Source organism: Monodon monoceros, unplaced genomic scaffold (assembly GCF_005190385.1).
Source record: "Monodon monoceros isolate NGI ecotype Baffin Bay Population unplaced genomic scaffold, NGI_Narwhal_1 Super_Scaffold_8, whole genome shotgun sequence".
Taxonomy (NCBI): domain Eukaryota; kingdom Metazoa; phylum Chordata; class Mammalia; order Artiodactyla; family Monodontidae; genus Monodon; species Monodon monoceros.
Genome location: NW_021703785.1, coordinates 50002852 through 50028741, shown reverse-complemented (window position 1 = coordinate 50028741; position 25890 = coordinate 50002852). Strand labels below are relative to the sequence as shown.

The 25890-nt window shown below is 36.6% G+C and overlaps 1 protein-coding gene across 1 annotated transcript in view; it reads left to right on the top strand.

The window, feature by feature from the left end:
• The window catches only part of SUGT1 (SGT1 homolog, MIS12 kinetochore complex assembly cochaperone), a 43641-nt gene extending 24141 nt beyond the window's left edge, over window positions 1–19500 (top strand). The window contains exons 11-13 of the mRNA XM_029210350.1: window positions 5704–5794; window positions 9723–9904; window positions 18940–19500. Of these exons, the coding sequence (XP_029066183.1) occupies window positions 5704–5794; window positions 9723–9904; window positions 18940–19041 (375 nt within the window). The 3' untranslated portion in view covers window positions 19042–19500. The remainder of the gene's footprint in view (window positions 1–5703; window positions 5795–9722; window positions 9905–18939) is intronic.
• The last annotated feature ends 6390 nt before the right edge of the window (window positions 19501–25890 follow it).

Here is a 25890-nt window from a genome sequence, read left to right as displayed (position 1 = left end):
GGGGGGGGGGGTGGTGCCGCACTGCTCAGCTTGCAGGATCTTAATTCCCTGACAGGGGTTGAACCTGGGCCCTGGCAGTGAAAGTGCTGAGTCCTAACCACTGGACTGCCGGGGAATTCGCTTAATTAAATGTTTTACAGTGTAATATGTAATATGTTTTTCTTAGTCAGAATTTATATTTTTTTAGTACCTTTGGTAGTTATTTCTACGTTTTACTGAATACCAGCTTACATATCTGCCTATTAATCCATTTTTTTATTAAGAAGCTGTAATGGTTCTTTTATTTCATTTTGTTAATATCGTGACAATATTCTCTTATCACAATCACAGGATTATAACTTCAGTAACAGCTATGCTGTGAAATATTCAATTTAAAGATTAATATTCACTCCCTGTAAGAAAAAATTAGAATTCTCAGAATCCTTTGGAGTAAATTTGCCCTTGTGGAAATGTTCTTGTGTTCCTATTTTTAGTCAAAGTAATTTTTTGTATTATATCAATATAAAATATGAAGGCTTTTAACTGAAATTGTGGGAAATAAAAATGTGTGTCTTAGAGACAAAGAGCCCCCTTCTGCCTTCTTAACCCACTGACATTTAAAATTCCTTTACTTGATATTCATAGAAGAATCTTAATTATGATATAATGGGGTTGGAGGTGTCCCGGCAGGATACTACTGCTTTTTGAAACACACAGATGTGTGTGGGGTTTTGGATTATTGTTTTGTTATGCCTTTTTGATATGGTCGTGGTAATAGGGTTTTTTTTGTTGTTGTAGTTGTTTGTTTTTTTAAATAACTTTAGTTGCTGACATCCACAAATTGTAGAGCTGCCTTTTCTATTAATGTATATACATTTATTTTCAAAAGAAAAGGATTTTACTGTCCATACTGTCTGTAGCTGTCTTGTTAAACTTATTCATTATGGGTATTTTTTTATGCCCTTAGATGTTTTACAGCAAAGTATTTCATGATAGGCACTTACTGTAGATTATTTAGCCAATGCCACGTTGTTTGACCTTTGGAGAATTACAGTAGGTAACTGTTTTGATTGCTGTGTATTATCCCAGGTAATCCTCACAGTTACTGAATGGTGTAGGTATTGTTATTACCTTTTTACAGGTATGGAAACTGAACCTAGAGATGTAAAATAATTTGCCCAGATTTTCAGCTGATTGTAACAATGATGAAGATATTCATAATAGCATTCAGTTGTTACTTGCCAGACACAATGCTATATTGTTTTCGTACGTGGTTTTATTTAATCCTCAAAAGAATGCTAAGTGAGGTAGACCCTATTAATCCCATTTTACAAGCGAAACTGAGGCTCAGTGTGATTAGTCATACATCCAGCAAGTGGCACCTATTTGTGACTCTTTGGAATTACACAACTGACTGTTTTTGACTTGTCCTCAACCTTCAACCTTTGCTTATTTCTGAGGAAATAAAATAAGTAAAACTTCTAGCAGAAAAAGACACTTCCAGCAAGTTACTCTATTTATTGGCTCTCTCATCTCTAAAATATAGGTGGTTTTCTCCTCTCACTTTCTGTTAAGTGAGATGATATATATGAAGCACTTAGTACATGGGGTATGTAATAAGTGCTCAATAAATATTACTGCTATTATTATTTAATACTGATGATTTAGTTTTTATTCAGGTTGTGAAAGCAATAAATGCATATCATAGAAAATTTGGAAAAATGTAAGTGAGCTGAGAATGTAATCACTCAGTCTCATTACTGATGACATTTTGGCATACTTCCTTCCAGATAATTAGATATTTCCCAAAACTTAGGTCTGTCACTACAGATGATGGATGCTGGAATTTTTTGTTTATGGGAATGTATCTTCTGATTGATTGCTTCAAGAAGAATAGAGGTGGTGGTCTTATGCACCAGCGTAGTGCCTGGCTCACAGTGGGTACTCAATAAATACTTGAACTGAGCTTCTAGAACTTCGGAGAAGTTTATTCAGTTCCTCTTCATTCATTACCATCTTTTGCATTAAAAACAATTATAGGGCTTCCCTGGTGGCGCAGTGGTTGAGAGTCTGCCTGCCGATGCAGGGGACACGGGTTTGTGCCCCGGTCTGGGAAGATCCCACATGCCGCAGAGCGGCTGGGCCCGTGAGCCATGGCCACTGAGCCTGCGCGTCCGGAGCCTGTGCTCCGCAACGGGAGAGGCCCGCGTACCACCAAAAAAAAAAAAAAAAAAAAAAAAAATTATAAAATGATTTGAGTGTAAAAATAAAGACAGTAGATGTGCAGTCTGGCCTCAGGGAAGACCGAGCTATTCTAATATTGGACAGAGGGTTTTGGTACAGCAATTAAATGTGCAAAGAGCTGAGTGAGAGAATACTGGAAAAGCTGCATTCTAGAGATCAGGAAACATTTATTGAGTGCAGACTTGAAACAGATGGTTCTCAAAAGTTTGCCAGAAAAAAATGTTTACCAGTAAACTGCACAGCCCTCTAGTCTCTGGGAAAGATTCCTTCACCATCAATTTGTAGTAGTAAGTGGGAGGTCACTTACCTCTTTTTAAGAAGGTAGTGTCTGGAAGAGCCTTGACCCTTTAGAAGTATGACTTTTCTTTAAACCTGAAGTTCCATTCATTGGAAAAAATTAAACTCTCTGCTGTGCAAAGGAGACCTTAGAAGTGGGTGGTAGTACACATAATATTGAAAACTGACAACCCAACAGAGGAGGGATTCTTATTAGTAGTTTGTGAATGCTGCTTTGGGATATTATGGCACATTGAAAGCCTTCCCTGTGCATATGAGAGCAACATTCAAGCAAACTACCAAAGATTTGTTTGTTTGTTTGTTTTTTAATTGGAGTACAGTTGCTTTACAAAGCTGTGTTTGTTTCTACTGTACAGCAAAGTGAATCAGCTATACATATTCATATATCCCTTCGTTTTTGGATTTCCTTCCCATTTAGGTCACCACAGAGCACTGAGTAGAGTTCTCTGTGCTATACAGTAGGTTATAAACTACCAAAGTTTTAAGTTAACTTTTAAATTATTTTTGACTTAAATAAAAATAGAATGGCTGATTAATGGTCCCAATAAAAATATCTGAAATTGTACTGGTGGTAATTTGAGAAGTATCTGTCAGAATCATTTTTAAAAGCATATATAAGCATTAAAAGTGAAGTAGGTGTAAAAAGGAATTCATAGAATATTAGTCTCTCCCCCCTTTTACCTATTAAAAAAGCTGTTTTAAATGCTTTATTATGTGCACCTCTTTTAATGAATGGATTAAGTATAATTTCAAGTTCAGGTCAGCATGTCTCAGTTGAAACAGGTTGTGACTTAGGGCTTTGGCTTTATAAAGGCCTCTTTGTTCATAGTGCACAATTATTTAGGTTATAGAGGCTTTCAGAGATGTGAGTGCTCTTCATGTGAAACAAGGGACTTTTTATAGATGGTGCTTAGCTCAGGAACACGTGTGAATATACGGTGCCCCGTGGCTGAGGTTAGTTAAGGATAGTTTTGACGTACACACTGTTTGTGAGGTCTTCATTTCTGGATGAGTTGAAAATTAAAGGAGCAAGATGCAGTTTTAAATTTTAGTATAATATTAATAGTCCTTTTCAGTAACTATTTCTGTGTCATTGCAGCTGTTGGATTTCTGACCCTTTTTGATAAATATCCCAGCAGTGACAGCTTAAAATAATCAGAGTACTTTCACTTAATACTGTGTATGAGAAAATATTGATAGTATTTTACTTTATAAAAGTTAATCATAGTTCATTTTAGGGAATTCTGGAGATCCTTTTAAATGTTTGATTTTATTTATGTAGAATTTAAACATGTCAATTACATTAAAAATGCTAATTGTTTTGCCCCTTTTCTAGTGAGATTTGTTTCCTGCTTTTCTCATGAAAACATTTTTTGTTACATTTCTATGCGCCTTAAGAAAATACCCTTCCATTCCATCACTTCATATCTGACTGAAAATATTGGCAGATTTCTTTTAGTGTTTTGTTAAAGTATTTTAAAATGCACATTTTAAGGATTCTCCCCCTAAATGCTGTTGGTAGAAAGATTACCAGTAATTGTTAATTTAAATGATTCATCTTCCCCAAAGGGGTCAAAGAACCAAAGTGTGACACAGTAGGCTTTTCTTTTTGTAAAGTCTGTCTTCTGGGTGTTTTTCTACTTACAAAACTAGTAATTCTTTTCTTAGAAAAAGCATTAGAATATAAAATTCTAATTTGATTCTTAAACCATTTCCATAATAATTATAACTGTGTTTACCAGCACTGTACATGCTTATTTTTGCTAGGCTAAAAATGAGGGCGAGAGCATTATTTGAATAAGGAAAGCATAAGGTAAGTGCTATGCGAGTGTATGTTACGGTTAAGGGTAGATTCTAAGGGAGCAGCCTTGATTAGAGAGTTAAAGATGCTTTTAGGATGCTTTTAACATTTCATTGTAGTAAATGGCCTTAGTTTAAGCCTTCCGAAGCTCCTCATGGTCTGTAAAAAATATGTAAAAATGTTAGCATAACTTGTGTTACCAAACCAGGTCCATTTACCCAGTGCACAGCAAGCCAAACACTGGGACACCGGGATTTGCAAAAGGGAAAGGGTTTGTTCGTGAGGCAGCCGAATGAGGAGATGGGAGAACAAATCTTGTATCTGCCTCACCAGAGGTGAGGGGCTTGGGATATTTGTGGGATAAAGAAGCAAGGTGGTCTGAGGTGTGGGAAACGATGATGAAGTGAGGTCATTGGTGTTCTGTGTAGGCATATCTGAGTTACATGCTTCTTCATGGGATGCATGTTCAGAAAATGGCGTCAGCATGATTTGGGGGGTGAAGATTTTTGCCCTCTGATGTCAAAAGGTCATCCATGAGATACTCGAGACGGCCCAGTTGAGTGGTCAGTGGTCTTGACTGGTTTGAACTGGGCAAGAGTAGCTCCATGTTCCTGGAAAACAGTTACCATTACTATAATGCCCCATATATCAGAGGCGTTTTATATAGGGGATGGTTAAAGGAGTCTTGTGATATGTTCAGGTTACATGAAACTTGGAGGGTATGCAGTTTGCAAGAACAATAAAAGTGAGCTTAATCAGTGAAGGCAGGTTACAGGATGTTATTTATCAAGCAAGTTATAGTTTAAGGGATCTACCTGGTGACTGCCCTCAGTTTCACTTGTATCATTTTTATACAATGGAATGAATTTCTCTACTCTAAAACAGGTTAATGTACATGGAAATATAGTAATTCCTTTAGAACATGGTTTTTCAGTGGTGGGCACTGTTAACATTTGGGGCTGGATAATTCTTTGTCATGGGAATTGCCCTGCATGTTGTAGGATGTTTAGTAGTACCCCTAGTCACTCCTCACTCCCACCTCAGTTGTGATGACCCAACAGTGTCTCCAGACATTGCCAGATTTCCCCGGGGGACAAAATTACCCCTGGTTGACAACACTGCTTTAGAAGAAGAAAAGCATGTGGATTTCAAGACTCTTAATTGTAGTTTATAGTGTGTATGTATATTGTTTTTGAAGGGTGGCTTTTAAGTAGAAACAAAATAAATGTTTCAAGTTTTTCGAATTTAACTTGGTATAGTTTAAGGAAACTGTTTGAGGACACTATTCTTATAAAACATTGATAAGTTAAAGAAATTGCATTTTTTTCACTGTTTTGTGTATTTTACATTGAATAATAGATTTTATTTGGTGTTTTCTCTAGATTGAAATTAAAATGAAAAAGCCAGAGGCTGTGAGATGGGAAAAGCTAGAGGGGCAAGGAGATGTGCCTAACCCCAGACGGTTCATAACAGGTTTGTTTTCTGGCCTTGATGAGCTTTAAATTCATATTGTGTTATATAGTTGAAATTAAATAGTAATGAGTATTCTATTTTCATTATTTATGTTCCCAAGATAAGATACATTGAATATAAGGAGGTTGCTCTGTAATGAAAACAGAGTATTTCTTATGATGGCTCTAACTTCTTAAACTCCATAAGAATACAGATAAATGGCAGCAAAAGCCCAGAGGGAATTGGGATTTGTTGTTTATCATGTCAGTTTGTGACGTCATTTGGGGGTTGTTTGCTTTTGTGTGTTGGCCTTTCCTATTTTTTCTTTCTGTGTTTTACGTGAATTAGTAGTTTACTCTCTGCTGATGTATTTCCTCCTCTTCCCTTCTCCCCTCTTATTTATTCCTTTCTGTTTCTTCTAATTATGTCAACTCTAATTTCCTGGAATTTCAAGGCTTCACAGTGAAAACTATCTAGCCCATTTCTCCCTCTCTCTCTCTGTCTATGCCTGTATGTCTGTGTCTCTCTGTCTGTCTCTCTCTCATGTTTTGGCTGTGCTGGGTCTTCGTTGTGGTGTGCGGGCTTCTCTAGTTGTGTGGTTCAGTAGTTTTAGCACACAGACTTAGTTGTGTCATGTGGGATCTTGGTTCCCCGACCAGGGATCGAACAGGCCCCCAGCATTGGGAGCGTCGAATCTTAACTGCTGGACCATCAGAGAAGTTCCCCATTTCAGTATATTTCTCTCTTTTTTTTTTTAAAATAAATTTATTTATTTATTTTTGGCTGCGTTGGGTCTTCATTGCTACACGCAGACTTTCTCCAGTTGTGGCGAGCAGGGGCACTCTTCATTGTGGTGCACGGGCTTCTCGTTGTGGGGTCTTCTCTTGTTGTGGAGCACGGGCTTCAGTAGTTGTGGCTCATGGGCTCTAGAGCACAGGCTCAGTAGTTGTGGCTCACGGGCTTAGTTGCTCCGCAGCATTTGGGATCTTCCCAGACTGGAGATGGAACCCATGTCCCCTGCATTGGCAGGCAGATTCTTAACCATTGCACCACCAGGGAAGTCCCTCAGTATATTTCTAAGAGGTGGAGGCAAACAGCTAATGAAGGCCTAAGGCAGGCTTAGGGGTAGAATAGGAAACTAAGGTTGATTGCTTATCCCTTTAAGGGACAGACTATGTTGTGGTCAGTTCTGAGCATAGGCACATAGGTATTTTTCTAATGGAATGATTAATCTGTAGGACACACTTAGAACTACAGTCTAAGACTATTTTATAGCAATGGCCTCATTAATGAATGGAGAGAAATTTCCTTTGATTAGAGATAATGTTCTGATTTGATGACTGAAAAGAGGTAACTCTATAAGTTTCAGCTACTTTTAGATTTTTCACTGCTTTCTTCTATAACAGAAAATATAATTTCCTTGTGGCACTTTGTAGAAAACACTAAGTTAGCCAACAGATCATTTTTAAATTTTATTTTGAAATGATTTTAGATTCTAATAGAAGTTGCAGAAATAATAGAGTTCCCATGTACCCTTCACCCAGTTTCCCTGCATGATAATATTGTAAGTAACCTATAGCATGATTAACAAAGCCAGGGAATTGACACCAAAAGATAATTTTTAAGAATTGAAATACTTCAAGTTGGTATATGAGCTGTTTATTAAGCTTCTGCTTCCCACTTTATATGAAAGGTATAGTAAAGATATTATGCACTCTTCTTGGGGCTGACTCCCAGATACTTTTGGATTGAGGTTTATATATAGCTTAAAGCATTTTTTAAAAGAAATATCAACACTTTTAATATAGTATATCACCTAAGTCTAACAGCAGCCCTGATATTAGGTAGCCTAGTATTGTTCTTCCTATTTTACAGGCTCAGAAAGGTTAAGCAACTTGCCTAAGATTACCTAGCAGTTTTCATTGTCTGGGACTAAATCCAGCCATTTAGAGGCTGGCTCTGGTTCTTCTACCCCATGTGTGATACTGCTTGTTGCTGCATTTTTAACAATGGGAAGTCTCTGCTGACATGAGTATCTTTGCAGTTATTTGATATCAATATTATAGTGAATAAGCAAGGAACTTAGGTTACCTGTCAGTAGTTCATCTACCATCTCTACAGGTGTTAACGTTTTTCTGAGATTAAAGATTTTTTGGTGTTATAGTTACAAACTCTCTAAACTCAGTGCCTTGGAGATTCAAGATGCTATTCCTCCTGACCTGTTATATTTTTGTAAGGAGTTAATATGCTTGTCAGAGTTTTGACAAGCTGGAGACTGCAGATAAAGGCAAGTTGATTAACCTATCTGGGTCAGCTTTCTTATCTGTGAAATGGAGATTAGAACTGTGCTCCCATCTGGCGAATCAGCATTAGGATTAATTAAACCCATGTTTCCTAGGTTCTTAATTTACCATGGCACGCATGTTTTTGTTTTCCTGGCTAGTAGTGAAAATGTACAGAAGATAGAGGAGATTACTTGTAGAGGAAGGATAGATAAAATTTGGAAAACAGTATGCTTGCCATGAATAAAACTGTGGTGTGCTGTGGTTTTGTTTTGTTGTGGGGTGGGGGTGAGATGAGCAGGGAGGGAGTTGGTTTACAGGTGAAGAGAAAGGATGGAAAAGCAGAATGAACAATTAGTAGTTTCTCAACTATTTTGAGAAAGGGCATATATAGAGCTCTAGGCAGCAGTGCAAGAGGGACATTTAGACTAGCATTCATGTGTCCTAGTACACTCATAGGGAAGTTTTGACTCAGGTTTTTTTTAAAGCTCTATAGCTGTACTGTCCAGGGTAGTAGCTGCAAGCCACCTGTACCTGTTGACTACTTGGAATATGACTAGTCTGGATTGAGATGTGCTCTAAATGTAAAATACCTACCAGATTTTGAAGACTTAGTATGAAAAAAAGAATATAAAATATCTTAATATTTTTATATTGATTTCATGTTGACCTGATATTATTTTGCATGTATTAGGCTAAATAAAACATATAATTAGGATACATTTCACCTGATTCTTTTTAGTAATGTGGCTACTAGAAATTTTTAAATTATGTATGTGAGTCGCATTTGTGGCTTACATTATATTTCCATTGAGTAGTGGACAGAACTGCTCTTACAGCTCTTAAGTAACTGTTTAGTTACTTTTTAATTATTTGTGTGTGAAGATCTTGATTCCCTTGGTCTTTGGGGCAGCGTTGGCAGTGCCTGAGTCCCTGGGTTCGTTGCCTCTCTGGCTGCAAGCAGCCTCTGTTTATCCCAATGTGCCCTACAAATATTATCATTTTCTATGTGTGCATGATGTGGGCACTGAACTCTAGATCATCACGTGTAGTATTTTTCAACATTCAGGAATTCTTTATTGTTTTCTCCTACTGAAGTAATCTAATATTTTTAATGTGGGGAGAGGATCGAGTCTTAACTCACTGGCAGATGGCCTGGCAGTTCAATACTTCCAGCTTATTTCTACTCTGAAAGATATAAGTACCTCAGGAAAAGCCACATTTTTAACATTTATTAAAACTGTTTAGAGAAATGTGTTAATGAAGCATCTTTTTAAAAAATTACTATTTTTAGAATTGTTTGTACTATCTTTGCACCTGTTTTGTAAACATAAAAGTTCCTGTATGCTTCTCACCCAGTTTCTCGTATTATTAACATGAAGGATCTGTTTTTTAATCTAATTTTGCATAATGTACCAAAAGTTTACACTTTGAGTTATTTTGCTCAAAAGAAATTCCCAGATTTTACATTATGCTAACTGATTCAGTTTTTAGAAGTGTAAATGTTAATTATTGATTTATATATCAGAAAGACATTTATTACAAACATGAAATTCAGTGACTTAAAACTGTTTGCTAAGATGTTGTATACATCATGGTCGGAAAGTTACATATGCTTGACATAATCACATGTTGATAAATCACTTTTGTCTTTTTTTACTCCATAGATATAAAGAACCTGTATCCATCATCATCTCATTATACAAGAAATTGGGATAAATTAGTTGGTGAGATCAAAGAAGAAGAAAAGAATGAGAAGTTGGAGGGAGATGCAGCTTTAAACAAATTATTTCAGCAGATCTATTCAGATGGTTCTGATGAAGTGAAACGTGCCATGAACAAATCATTTGTAAGAACATAAACTTTAAGAAAATCTATTGTAGTAGTAAATTTCACAAATTAAAAAAAAATAAGTATGTAATTTGAGATCAGATTGCATGTACTGTAGTTGGGAGACCATTTTGAATGGACTTTGTCTGAACATTTGTTCTTGCTCTAAACTTAGAGTAATTACTGAGGAAGTTGGGAACTTGTGGAGGAGGTGAGAAACAAATGGTATATTCCAAATAAATTTTTTCATCAGGGAGTTAGAACTTGGAAGTCTTAAGAAATACCAAGGTTATAGTTAGTGGATGATATAGAGTTATTCCAGTTGGATTTATCACAATAGCTGAGTGAGCTTCCGGTGTTTACCTTCTGGTATCATGTATAATCTCAGTGTCAGATGAAGAATATAGAAGGGAAACTTCCAGAACAGTGTTTGCCAAGTAGAAGGTGCACATTAATTATTCATTGGTTTGTTAGTAATTTCTGTATTGATTAAGGAAATTCAGGCTTTTTGCCAGGGCATGAATACCACCTGAATTAGGCATCAAGTTCTGAGATTTTAATGACTAGTCATCACTGTAGAACCATGTAGATTTTGCTTGAAGCTGTAATCATTTGACTTCTACCCGTAGCTCTGGAAATGTCACTGTCTTCTTTTAAGGTGTTGATATTTACAGTAGAAAGTTAAAGTTAATATTTAATAATTAAAATTAATATGTAGGTAATAAGTGTGTTTGTGGCTCAGATATTCCATGTAAGTTACCAAGTGGTAACTGATCATGATTATGGTTTTCACTATTGCCTTAAAAAAGTTGTTTTTAATTAAACTTTTTATTTTGAGATAGTTGTAGACTCACATGCAGTTGGAAGAAGTAATAGAGATCCCTTATATCCTTTACAGTTTTCCCCAGTAGAAACGTCTTGCAGAATTATAATATTACAACCATGATATTGACAGTTAAGATAGAGAACATTTCTTTTTTATTTATTTGTTTATTTATTTATTTTGGCTGCATTGGCTCTTCGTTGCTGCACGTGGGTTTTCTCTAGTTGCGGCTAGCGGGGGCTTCTCTTCATTGAGGTGCGCAGGCTTCTCATTGCAGTGGCTTCTCTTGTTGTGGAGCATGGGCTCTAGGTGCGTGGGCTTCAGTAGTTGTGTGTTGTACTAGATATACCTAAGTATTGGGTTCTTTTTTTGAGTGATTATAAATGGTATTATATGTTTAATTTTGGCATCCATGTGTTTGTTGTTAGTATCTAGAAATACAGGGGTTTTTTTGTTTTGTTTTTAATGTTTATCTTGTATTTATCTTGTATTTACCATGTTGAACTCACTTACTGGTTCTAGGAGATTTTTTTTGGTAGATTCTTTGTGATTCCTTGTGATTTTCTATGTAGACAATTGTATCTTCAAATAGGGACAGTTTAATCTCTTGCAATTCCTATACACTAACAACAAAAGATCAGAAAGAGAAATTACAGAAACAATTCCACTCACCATTGCAACAAAAAGAATAAAATACCTAGGAATAAACCTACCTAAGGAGGTATTTCAGATAGGGACAGTTTAATTTCTTCCTTTCCAATATGTGTGTCCTTTATTTCCTTTTATTGGCTAGAACTTCCAGCACTATGTTGAATAAGATTGGTGAGAGTAGACACCGATGCCTTGTTCTCCATCTTAAGAGAAAAACCATTCAGTCTTTCACCATTAAGTATAATGTTAGCTGTAGGTTTTTGTAGATGCTTATCAAATTAAGAAAGTTTTGCTCTATTTCTTTTTTTCTGAGATTTTTATCATGAATGGCTGTTGACTTATCAAATACTTTTTCTGCAGTATTTCTGCATGTGGTCAATACGATTAGGTGATTTTTTTTCTTTAATTTGTCAAAGTGGTGATTTTATATGATTAATATGATTGATTTCTGCTGTTCTACTGTTGAACCAGCTTTGCATCCCTGGGATAAACCCCAGTTGGTCATAGTGTATAATTCTTTTTATATATTACTCAATTCTATTTTTAAATACTTTAAGCATTTTTGTGTCTATATTTATGAGGCATGTTGGTCTACAGTATTCTTTTTTGGTGCTTTTTCTGGTTTTGGTATCAGGGTAATACGTCATAGAATGGATTGGGAAGTGCTCCATCCTCTTCTTTTTTGGGGGAAGGGTATTTGTAGAATTAGTGTTGTCTTTAAAGGTTATTTGAACCAATGAAGCCATCTAGGCCTTGATACTTCTTTTTTTGGGAGATTTTAAATTATGAATTTCGTTATCCCAATAGCTTATAGGACTCTTCAGGTTGTCTATTTCATATTGAGTGACTTGTGGTAGTTTGTTTTTCAGGAATTGGTCCATTTAAGTTGTTAGTGTTGGTAGGGTTCCCTTCAACTTTGAAGGGAACTGCAGGGTCTTTTGATGACTGCAGGGTCTATAGTGATAACCCATTTCATTCCTATAATGGTAATTTGTGTCATTTTTTTTTTCCTTTGTCTTGCTAGGGTTTGTCAATTTTATTTACTTTTTTTTCCCCAAAGAATCAGCTTTTTGTTGATCTTAAATTTTTCCTCCTATTTTTTTTGTTCTAAATTTCATTTATTTCTGCTTTTAATTATTTTCTTCCTTATGCTTGCTTTGGGTTTATTTTGTTATTCTTTTTTTAATAGGTTCTGTGGATATGAGCTTATATTATTGATTTGACCCTTTTTCTTTTTTCTGTTATATGTGTTTATGCTATAAATTTCCCTCTCAGAAGAATTCAGCTGTCTTCCACAAATTTTGATGTTACTTTTTCATTTTTATTCAGTTCAGTATATATTTTGATTTCACTTGAGACTTCTTATTCTAAGTATATATTCCACTTGAAAAGCATGTATATTCTGCTCTTGTTGAATGGAGTGTTCCATAAACGTCACTTAGATCCTGTTGATTGATACTCTTGTTGATTTTCTGTCTTACTGTTCTACTGATTGAGAGAGGGTCTTCAGCTATAATTGTGGATTTATTGATTTCACCTTTAAGTTCTGTCAATTTTTGCTTCACATATTTTGCAGCTCTGTTGTTTGGTTCATATGCATTTAGGATTGCTATATTTTCATGGTGGATTGACCTTTTTATCATTATATAATGTCATTCTCTAGCTCTGGTAGTTTTCTTTGCTTTGATGTTAATATAGCTGATTCTTATGTCTTTTGGTTAATTTTTGCATGATATATCTTGTTCCGTCCTTTTACTTTCAACCTGCCTAAGTTGTTTTTTAAACATTTTTAATTTTATTTTAACAATTTTATTGGAGTATAGTTGATTTACAGTGTTGTGTTAGTTTCAGGTGTACAGCAAAGTGATTCACTTATATATATTCATTCTTTTTCAGATTTCTAAGTCATATTTAAAGGGAATTTCTTTTAGACAGCATGTTGGGTCATGTTTTTTTTTTAATTTATTCTGCCAGTCTCTTAATTGATGCATTTGGACCACTTAACTTTTAATGTAATTATTGGTACATTAGGACTTACTTATGTCTACCATGTAAGTTTTCTGTTTGTTCTGTATTTGTTTTTCCTGCCTTCCTATGGGTACTTGAACAGTTTTTAGAATTTCATCTTGATTTATCTATAGTGTTTTGTAGTGTATCTTTGGTTGCTCTAAATTTTATATTAGCTATATTATACTTAGTTTATCGTAGTCTACTGGTGTTATTTTTTTTTGACACTGAATGACGTATAGAAACCTTACCTCCCTTTATGTCCTTTTACTTCTTCTCATTTATAATTTTCTTAAATAATTCTTCTATATATGTTTAGAAACCACATCATACAGTGTAATAATTTAGAAAACGTAGAAGAAAAGCAAACTCTTGCATTTATCTATATTGTGACCTTTTTCTTTCTTCCTTTCTGACTTTCAGGTTTCCATTGTTTGTTTCTTTTTTTTTTTCTTTTTAAACTCCTGAACACATTGTCTCCTCTCATTTTTTTAAAAAATATTTATTCATTTTATTTTTGGCTGCATCAGGTCTTAGTTGCAGCATGCAGGATCCTCCGCTGTGGCTTTTGAGCTCCTCATTGCGGCATGTGGACTTCTCTCTAGTTGTGGTGCTCAGGCTCAGTAGTTGTGGCGCGTGGGCTCTGTAGTTGAGGCACGCTGGCTCTCTAGTTGTGCCCCACATGCTCAGTAGTTGGATGCACACAGGCTTAGTTCCCCGACCAGGGATTGAACCCGTGTTCTCTGTACTGGAAGGCGGATTCTTAACCACTGGACCACCAGGGAAGTCCCTCCTTCTGTTTGGAGAACTTCCTTTGGGCATTCTTTCAGAGTAGATCTGTCCATAACAGATTCTTTCTATTGACAAGGATTTCTTTGGGTTTATACTGGTTCGGATTTACTCAGTTTCATGTATCTGTAGGTTTATGTCTTTTGCCAAATTTGGGATCTTTTCATTCATTATATCATTGAGTACTTTTTCAGACCTTCCTTCTTTGTTTTCTTCTTCCTGGAACCCGATGACACAGGTATTGGATATTTTGTTACAGTACTATACATTCCTGAGAACCGTTCATTTTATCTCTGTTTTGTCTCTGTCATTCAGATTGGGTGATTTATATTGTTCTGTTTTCCAGTTCACTGATTCTTTGCTCTATTCTCTCTATTCTGCTCTTGAGCCGTTCACTGACGTTTTTATTTCAAGTGTATTTTTCAATTATAAAACTTTCATTTGGTTCTTCTTTATGTCTTCTGTTTCTTTACTGAGGTTTTCTATTTTTTTCATTTGTTTCAAGCTAGTTCATAATTCTTGTTGAAGCATTTTTACCCTGACTGCTTTAAAAATGTGTCAGATAATTTTAACATCTCTTTCATCTCTGTGTTAGCATCTGTTGATTGTCTTCTCTTTTTAAACATATAATCTGAAATCTTCCTGGTTCTTGGTGTTTTTCACCAGTGCCAAGTGATATTCAGTTGAAATCTGGACATTTTCATGTTACAAGACTCTGGATCTTAAACCATCTGTCTTAGATGGCTTTCTCTGACAACCCCTCTGGCAAAGGAAGGGAAGTCACTACCTCACTATTGCCAGGTGGAGGTAGAAATCCAGGTACCCCACTCTACCTCCGTTGACACCCCAGGACATCTCCTTGTTACTGCTGGGAATAGGTAGGAATTCTAGCTCCCCACGTGGTTTCCACTGACACCGCAGGCAACAGAGGAGGCCAGTTTGTGATAGCATAGCATGGGTGGAAGTTTAGGCTCTTCATTCAGCCTTCACTGGCCTGGGTGGGGATGGGACCACAGTTTTTTACTGTGGTGTTTAGCTAGAGTGATTATTGTCTAAAAGTTTTCTCTCTTTCTGTTTGTCCATTGGCTAGAGAAATAAAGCTTTTGTTGGGGCTTTTTTTGTTTGCACCCTTTGGCATTTCCAGCCTCTTCAGTTCCAGCTCTTGGAAAACATAAGGCAAAAAGAAAACCCAAAGAACTCACCACCGTGTTGTTCCTTGGGTCCCAAGGTCCCTAGCTGATTTGTCTTCTTTTCACCTTTTAGAGTTGTCTTATATTTGTTATTTATATAACATACAAGGTTTTTAGTTGTACTTAGTGGGAAGACTAGGAAAAAGTACACTCACTTAATGCCTCCAAAAGGAGAAATCAGGGTTTTGTTAGTTTGTTTTGCCGCGCTGTGCAGCTTGCAGGCTCTTAGTTCCCCCACCAGGGATTGAATGTGTGCCCCCTGCAGTGGATACGTGGAGTCCTAACCACTGGACCGCCAGGGAATTCCCTGAAATCAGTTTCAGTGTTGACTTTTAAGAACTTCTGGACAAAATAGTGTGTGAGATTTCAAAGTTATATTAGAGAATCTGTGTCCATTTTCATACAGAAACTTTGCTAAGTGTAACTGAACCATACGTATGCATAAAATAAGCCATCTGTTTGGCAGCATTGACCTGGAACATACCAAGGGCTTGCTTCTGTCTTTGTGGGGGAATACAGGCATACCTTGGAAAACTGTGGGTTCAGTTCTAGACCACCATCATAAAGCAAATTTTGCAATAAAGTGAGTCACACTTTTTTGGTTTCTCAGTACATATGAAAGTTATGTTTACACTATGCTGTAGTCTACTGAGTGTGTAATAACATTATGTCTAAAAAATAATGCATGTACCTTAATTTAAAAATTTGTTATTGCTAAAATATGCTAGCTTTATCATCTCAGTCTTCAGCAAGTCATAGTTTTTTGCAGTAGTAACATCAAAGATCACTGATCACACATCCCCATAACAAAGATAATAACAGTGAAAAAGTTTGAAATATAAGAGTTATCAAAATGTGACAGACATGAAGTGAGCACATGCTGTTGGAAGAATGACGTCAATAGATTCACTTTATGCAGGGTTGCCACAAATCTTCAGTTTGTAAAAAATGCAGTATCTGCAAAGTGCAGTAAAGTGAAGCACAATAAAACGAGGTCTGCCTGTACAAAGAAACAGACTCTATCTTATCTCTGATCTCTCTGTCTAATTGGGCAAAAAGATCAACATATACAGAATAATCATGGAAGTGCTCAGTTGCACTGCAGTCCATAAGAAGAAAGGGGAAAATAAATGTCATCAACAAATATGATCAGATTATAAATTAAATCTGCTTCCTTTAGTTCTCTTAGGAGTAGTTATTATATAAACTTGTCCCATTTTATTCAGTATTTTATTTGCAGCCTACTGTGTGCCAGGCTACTGCACTTAGATCTAGGATATAAGTATTGGTAAAATATGTTTCTTTCCTTTTAGAAACTCTCAGCTTTAGTTTGGAGCCACGGGTGGGAAGCAGGTATGAGAAGGCAGATTCGTAAAATTTTATCAGTGCAGTGTCATAGACAAGTCCTACAAGAGTAGCTAGAGTCCTGACTAGGGTCAAAGAAGGCCACAGAGAGATGGTGACATGTCATGTTTGGAGGATAACTAAAGACATAAAAAGAACCGGGACAGAGGAGAGCTTCCCGTGCAAAGGAACCCATGGAAAGGAGCTTGGTAGAGAGTGTGGGGCATTGGGATTATTTTGAGGCTCCAGTGTAATGGTAGCATATGTAACTTTATACATTCACCAGTAACATAGCTGATTATTTTCAAATGTTTAGATTTTAACAATTTTCTGTTCTTTGCTGTGATCCAAATCAATGAATTTTTATTGCATTAACAGTTACAGCTTTATTTTTTAAATGTATTTATGAATATGCTAGGTTTGTTAGTAGGTATTATACTCAGTGGGTAGTAAATAGATGACCAGTGCTTTACTGGGACACTAACTTTATGTGTCTGTGTATGTATGTACCTTGATTTAAAAATAATTCCAGCATACACTTGTGTACATTTGACAGAGAGAGAACATTAAGAAGGGGCTCTTAAAGTTCTCTCCAACTAGAAAGAGTTTACTTTGCAAAGTCTTCACTGTGCTCAGCAAAAGAGATTACATTATCGTTTTCTTTGGGAGCCAATTTCATTGGGTTGGCCAAAAAGTTCGTTCGGTTTCCCCAGTAAGATGGCTCTAGTAGTGCTTAGTTGTCTTTAGCTTCATTCGAAACAATTTTGTTAGATTGTGTTGTGACAGCTGTCATATCAGGGTGCATTTTTTTAAAACTTATCAAAATTAGTGAATTTTTGTGTAGCCATTTTAATATTGAAGATGGAAGGAAAAAAGCAACATTTTCTGCATATTATGCTTTATTATTTCAAGAAAGGTAAAAACGCAACTGAAACACAAAAACAGATTTGTGCAGTGTATGGAGAAGGTGCTCTGACTGATCAAAAGTGGTTTGTGAAGTTTCGTACTGGAGATTTCTCACTGGACGATGCTCCGTGGTTGGGTAGACCAGTTGAAGTTGATAGCGGTCAAATCGAGACATTAATTGAGAACAGTCAATGTTATACCATGCGGGAGATAGCTGACATACTCAAAATATCTAAATCAAGCGTTGAAAATCATTTGCACCAGCTTGGTTATGTTAATCGCTTTGATGTTTGGGTTCCACATAAGTTAAGTGAAAAAAAGCCTTGACTGTATTTCCGCATGTGATTCTCTACTTAAATGTAATGAAAACATTCCATTTTTAAAACAAATTGTGATGGGCAATGAAAAGTGGATGCTGTACAATATTGTGGAACAATATTTCACTTGTGGGGCCAGTGAAATAAACCACCACCAACCACACCAAAGGCCAGTCTTCATCCAGAGAAGGTGACATTGTGTATATGGTGAGATTGGAAGGGAGTCCTCTATTATGAGCTACTTTTGGAAAAGCAAACAATTGATTCCAACAAGTACTGCTCCCAGTTAGATGAACTGAAAGCAGCACTTAATGAAAAGCGTTCAGAATTAGTCAACAGAAAATGCATAATCTTCCATCAGGATAACACGAGACCACATGTTACTTTGATGACCAGGCAAAAACTGTTACAACTTGGCTGAGAAGTTCCCATTCATCCACTGTATTCACCAGATTATTGTACCCTTGGATTTCCATGTATTTCGGTCTTTACAAAATTCTCTTAATGGAAAAATTTCAATTCCCTGGAAGACTGCAAAAGGCACCTGGAACAATTCTTTGCTCAAAAAGATAAGTTTTGGGAAGAGGGAATTATGAGGTTGCCTGAAAAATGGCAGAAGGTAGGGGAACAAAATGGTGAATACGTTGTTCAATAAAGTTCTTGGTGAAAATGAAAAATGTGTCTTTTATTTTTACTTTAAAACTGAAGGGACTTTTTGGCCAACCCAGTATTTTCACCTGAAGGTGGTTTTTCCACATATACCTCTGTGCTGATTAGCAGGGAGACATGTGCTTTATGGCAGTGTGTGTGGACGTGGTCCTCCTACCTAACTAGAGTTTCCTTTTCAGGTTTTTACACGATATGGTAACTTATCTGGAAAGCCTAAGGTTAAACCAGAATATTGTCTTGTGTATATTGAGCCAAACATAGCTTATATTGGGGACTCTGTGCTTGGACTGTTTTTAGAAAAATATTCTGTTTTGATTACATGGGCCAATAATTAATCTATTTTTATTTTTTATTGCAGATGGAGTCCGGTGGTACAGTTTTGAGTACCAATTGGTCTGATGTAGGTAAAAGGAAAGTTGAAATCAATCCTCCTGATGATATGGAATGGAAAAAGTACTAAATAAATTAATTTGCTATCACCGTATTGCATATGTTCAGCTAACGCCCATTGTGTATTAATACTGCATTCTTGAATTTTGAACACTGAGTACATCTTTTTAAAGGATTACACCTCTTTACCTCTTTGTGCTTTAGAAATTATTTTCCTTCAAGTGTTCTAAGAGTCTAATGAAGAATGAAGATCATGTTTTATCACTTTTGCCCTTAAGGACTTCAGATATGCTGAAACGGAATGAAGTATCATTTGCTACTAGATAGATTAATTCTTCCTAGTTGTGGGAGTGGAGAAATTGTTAATGGGATATCTTGGGTTATTGCCTTATTTTTGATGCAGTATTCTGTTAATAATTTATTAGACGTGGCAACTTTGGGTGAGCATAGATTTCTCAATTTCAGTGTTAAATTGTTTGCTTTTAAAAACTGCTTTTGAATGGAGTTGTAAATACAATTTTTCTATGAAGAAGTTTGGTTTATTTACCTTTTTCTTAAGTTTTTAATGAAAACTTTGAGAAATTATTTATCACAGGGGATTCCCATTTCATTATTTTTATGGGAAGTATTTGTAATTGCACTGAGAATTTTGGTCCTTACCCTTCAAATTCCTGTATAAAACATTGACACCTGAGTTTATCATGCTGCAAATTTAACTGTACTGAAGGCTAATCTGTGAAGCGGGGTCAAACAGTAATTTAGGAGAGCCCAACTCCACTTCTTGCTGCCTTTGCCACAGCAGGATTCCCGAAATTACAAGACTGGTGGTTTGGTTTGTTTTTTTTTTCTTCTTTTTTTCTTTATTAGAAAATCTCTCTTCTTATAGCCCCATGCTTTTGGTGGTTTAGGGCAGCTACTGAGAGAGTAATATGTATACATTTAGTATCTATTCTGTTTATAGAATAAATAGACACCATGGGAATACAAAAACTAAAAGACATGATCGTTGGCTTCAGAGACTTTATAATCTAGCAGAGAGAGAAAATTAACATTCAGGAAGGACTTATGAATGGTTGAATGGTGAACTTACTACAAATACACTTTTGAGATAGAAAAAATATCTATCTGTGATTAAATGTTCTGTGATTAAAACTATTGACAGTCTAAGCTGTTATAAAGCAAAGACCATGGATGACCTGTAGGTGTGATTCCTTTTCTTGTAATTTCGGAACCATAGAGGGTGGTGTCTATTAGGTCTCACTAACATTTTGTGGCAAGGAAGTACTCTATACCCTCATAGCTGAGGATAGGGTAAATGGGGGACAAATTAACCGCCATCTCCAAAAAGAGTGGGAATTCAGCCTCTTCCTTCTAGTCATTTGACATGTGTAGGGGAGTTCATAAGGAAAAAGTGGTGGGGTGATACCAGATCATGCCCAGACTTGCTGTTACTGCTTGTTTATGCATGTAGGGGTTTTCACTTGTCCTTCTGCCCACTTAGAGTTACAGGCTACTTTTTTTGATCTTGAACACTGAAGGAAAAGGCAAAATTAAGTTCTTGCATGTATGAATTTCTAAAATTTTCTCCTTAGGAAACAAGATAGTGATTATGTTAAGTTTTCTCAGTACCATTAGTCCCCAGGGGTAGGGAGGCTCTTCTACAGAGATGGTAAGTCAGGGGCATACCCCAGAGACGAGACTTCTGGCTCTAGCAAGTCTCTGCCACCCACTAGCTTTAAAATCTTTAACAGGTTTACAGCCTTCCTATGTTTTATTAGTTCCTTTATCTGCAAATCCATAGAGTCTTAAAGTTTAATTAAAAGTCCATGATTCTAAATAAGGAAGCATTTTTGCCTCTTAAAAGCAACTTTTTTCTTTCTTAGGAATGACACTATTATAATAGAAGTTGGGTTTTTTTAAAAAAGGTTCTAGTACTAGTTTTGCTTTTATTTTAAAGGATACACTGTCTAAAGTGTGTTTATCTGTTGTCTAGATTTGCTTAAGGATGTCTGATTCAGGATTTTGCTGAGCCAAATGGAGTTCCTAATATACATGACTATGTTATATTACAATGTTACCTTGTCTAAATACAATAGGTTTATGGGTAAAGAAGGGAATTTTGAGAAGTAGGTTAGACTGCTTGCCCTAAAGGACCACTCTAAAGTACTGCTTCTCTTTCACCATTCTAGACAATGAAAAATTGTAAGTCCAGAAAGTTAAAAAACTTCATTTTGAGCCTTTATCTTTATTCTCTGCTATCTCAGCTTGGCTATTAATTGGTCCCACTTTCTTTCTAGACTCCCATTTCCTTCCTTCCTCCTTCCCTCCCCCCTTCCCCCCTTCCTCCCTTCCCCCCTTCTCCCACATGGCTTTCAGGATCTCAGTTCCCCGACCAGGGATTGAACCCAGGTCATGGCAGTGAAAGCCCAGAATCCTAACCACTAGGCTACCAGGGAACTCCCTAGACCCCCATTTTCAGTTCTCAAATCTTGGTTCTCTTTGTGCTCTAGTTACCCTTTTGTTTCTTTAGAATGTACATTTTTCTCTTAGTATTTATTTTCCTTTTTGAGGTTCGGTCTTGGAATACATTTTTTTCTATCTTTATATGGAATGGAAGAAAAGGATGGTTTGCACTAATAACTACAGTTCTCTTGCTTCCGTCCCCACCCCCAAAATTTCCATTCCTTTGATTTGAGATATTCACTAACTGCAGAACATTGAATTGTCATTGTCTCCTTGAGTCTGGAAAAACTTTTATTATTTTCTTAGCAGGCTAACTATATAGGACAGGGAGAAGATAATTGACCTGTCCTAGATAAATTTTTTAGATAAATTTCAAATAAACATTTAAAATGAAGCTATGGGCTTCCCTTGTGGCACAGTGGTTAAGAATCCGCCTGCCATTGCAGGGGACACGGGTTCGAGCCCTGGTCCGGGAAGATCCCACATGCCGCAGAGCAACTAAGCCCTTGCACCACAACTACTGAGCCTGTGCTCTAGAGCCCGCGAGCCACAACTGCCGAGGCGCGCACACCTAGAGCCCATGCTCTGCAACAAGAGAAGCCACCACAATGAGAAGCCTGCGCACTCCAATGAAGAGTAGCCCCTGCTCACCACGAATAGAGAGAGCCTGCACGCAGCAACAAAGACCCAGCACAGCCATATAAATAAAATAAATAAATAAAAATAAAATGAAGCTATGTCACTATGCTATTATGAATAGTTTAGGTAGACATTTTAATTTAGTTCACTACTGAAATGTGTTTTGGCTATCCTTTCCCATTTTACCTTTTCTCCTTCCCCAATTATCTACATATCAGATTAGGTCGTTGATCTGAGAAGTACATCACTGACCCAGAGCAGTATTGCCTATTAATTGACCATCTGATCTGCTTAGTGCACTTTAATTTTATTGGGATCTTCCTTGTCCAGGTTAGTGTGCATGTCTCTGACTTGTAGCTATTACTGATATTTCCAAAAATAGGTAGAACTTTTCTGGGTGTTAACGTGGTGTTTGTTACTAGAGCCACTTTTTTTTTTTTTTTTGTAACCAGCTAGCTGTAAAGAAGTTTACCTTGACACTCTTACCTGCTATTTTAGCCCCATATTTTAGCATCCATAACAGCATATGGATATCTGTTATCTCTGCCTTGGAGGAACCAAGGAGAGGAAATAATAAAAGCTAAAAGGACAAAATAATGGTTTCTGTGCCAGGAAGAGTCATGTGTAGTTTTAAATAAGGGCCATCTTCAACATTGATCTGGTTTATTTTGTCTCCAACTATGCATATTCTCTTGTAAGACCATTTTACACGTATCAAGAGGTTTTATTTTGGAAACATTGGGTACTGGTGGGTAAGTTGGAGATACTGCTTTACTCAAAAGTGTTACTATTTGGTGCCACATTTGTGATTTGCTTCTGAAATTAATTTAACTCTTAGCCTCTCTTCCTACCTCAGTAAACTTATACCCCAAATCAGCTAAAATCATACACATTGCTAGCCCATGCAGGCAATATCAGTGATAGCTATTCTGTACTAGTGCTTTTTATGGGCCAGGTGTGCTTTATATGTACTACCTCGTTTATAACAGCCTTGTGAGGTAATGATAGCATCCTGTCATTTCAGATAGAAAAATGAGGCCCAAGTTAAGTTCTTTGCCTAGTTCAGTCCACTGATAAGTGATGGACCTGGGATTTGAACCGAGGCCTGTCAGAATTCAGTTCCCATGCTTTTAACAACTGAATGAATTGGGTGGACGAGTGATTTTTATTAATTAATCAGCTGTCTCACAATGAAGCAGAGGATGTGCAAGTTGAATTTTTTAATTCTTGTACATGAGCTGGGAAGTACATTTCTTAAAGATCAGAATGTTATCATGAGTTTCATAAGTAGGAAAGCTTATTAGGAGTCCAGATCTCTTGCCTCTTGTAAAGGTAATACAAGATACGCTTAGAACTGTTACAGGTGAAAGAAGACTGGCACATCATCCTGGTCAAATTCTTGTTCTTTAAACTTGGGAGCTCTCACGCTAGTTTTCCTTGTTCAAATAATAAAATTGTTTCAAGGGGTTTTTTTCCCTATTTAGATACGTGTATTAGGATCAGTGTATCACTGATTTCTTCAATAAAATTGGAATGATTCAGGTTTAGTCCCTTTGTTCCAATCATGTGAACATTTTTTATATATTCTGAATTTTGCCTTGTCTGGAGTCTTCTAAATGTTACCTTTGCTGTGCCTTCAAATTTGATTTTTTAATTCTTATTTTTGCATTGAGACTTCTCATACATAGCTCGTTGACTTTATTTTCTCTTATAGGATTCAGTTATACAAAAGATGTTTCAAAAACAGTACTCTTGGCCCAAAAGCAATTTTTACATATCAAAAAGGAGTAAGGAAGACAATCTTCAGTGCTTGTATATGGGCTTTTAAAAACCATGCTCTACAGTGCAACTACAAAAGCTCTAAGTAATAGTAAACTGTTATACATACTGTGTGCTTGATGCTCTGTTAAGTGCATTAAAAGGCAATATTGCATAGTAGTTAAATGCTGGACTCAGAAGACAGCCTGCTTGAGATCAATCCTGGCTACACCGCTTACTAGCTGTGTGACAGTGGGCAGGTAGTTAATGTCTCTGTGCCTCAGTTTTCCTATCTAAATTGGGCTCATATACCCACCTCATGGACGTATGTGAGTTGAATGTGTTAATACAGTTCTACAATTATTTATCCTAATCCAGAGGGCTCTAAAAACTAGATTTGTGTGTGTGACTCAGTGGTTAAAAAAAACAAAAACCTGTCCTAAACTTGCAGTTTGAATAGTCATATTTTCCTGCAGAAGTATTAATTTGTTTAATAACAGTGCTACCACAGATCCTGCTGAGGATATTAAAAAGTCAATAGTATAGCTATACTAAATTCTAAAATTCAGAATCCTGAATTCAGAAACACATCTGACTCCAAAGTTTTTGAATAGAGTTACAGGTACCTGTATATGTAAAGTGCAGAGAGCGGTGCTTAATGTATATGCATTTAGGCTGCGAGGTTTAAATACTGTGGTGAGCCTTTTTGTTCGAAGTTCAGTCCTTCAAGATTCAGGATTCTGTCTGAGGAAAGTATATCAGCTGCTTAAAAATCATTAGTATAATTTAAAAAATTATAGTGAGAGCATAAATTTCGCAGAAACGCTTTTATTTTGAATGAGCATTTTAATTTACCTAAGCAGAGCTTAAATATGCAAGTATTGCCAGCAGTACTTTAAAAAGAATCATAAAGTAGGAACTTCCGTGGTGGCACTGGTTAAGAATCCACCTGCCCATGCAGGGGACACGGGTTCGAGCCCTGGTCCGGGAAGATCCCACATGCCACGGAGCAACTAAGCCCGTGCGCCACAACTACCAAGCCTGTGCTCTAGAGCCTGTGTGCCACAACTACTGAAGCCCGTACACAGCATCGAAGAGTTGCCCCCACTCGCTGCAGCTAGAAAAAGCCCGCGAGCAGCAACAAAGGCCTAACGCAGGCATAAAATAAGTTAATTTTAAAAAAAGGAATCATAAAGTATAGTGGTGCCAGAACACACAAACTGTATGTAGAATGTCAAGGGACTTCCTTTCAGAAGTTCTTTGATTTTAATTCCATTTTAACTTAAATTCAAGACAGTAAAACTATTAGGGCTTATAAAAACAAGTCGCAAAATCATGCTACTTGTAAACACGGATTCTGTCCTGTTATTTCCATCAGTGTAGAGAAACTGATAGTTTTTTTACAAGAGTTCATCAGTCTATTCCCTCTCTACCCTGCTTCCTGCCCCTCAGACAATCAGTGGGGAGCAAAAAATATGTGCAGTCCTTTGTATATAGACACTAGTACTATACATTCAAGTTTGGGGGTCTTCTCTCCCAACTACCGCTTTTTGTCACTCATTTGTACTCGAACATTGACCTTTTCTGTGACCTAATTGACTACAAATGAACACTTTCCTAAGTTAGCTAGCTTAACTTAGTGCCTGTGAAATATGCTAAGAAATGGAATGTATTTCCTTGGAATTACTACTTACTATTTTGCTATTTATTAGTTGCAAAATGATCAATTTATTTCGACTACCACAGAGGTAATGGTCTCATAGCAGAAAGGACACTAACACGTGAATTTGGAATCTTAAAACCCCAGTTTTGATATGTTAATAATGGTGTGTTTTGAGGACAAGTGACTTAACCCTTCTGAACTATTTTTCTCATCTCTAACACTAGATGATAATTACCTGTCAGGACTGTGAGGACTTAACTAAGTCCTGACTCAAAAGTATGTGACCAATAATTGTCACTTAGTATAAGTCCTTGATTTTTTTTCTCAGTGCTGTTGAGTAGTAGAATTCCTAAAAGGAAGGTAATGACTTAGCTGCTATTCAAGGGCAGCCCCAGC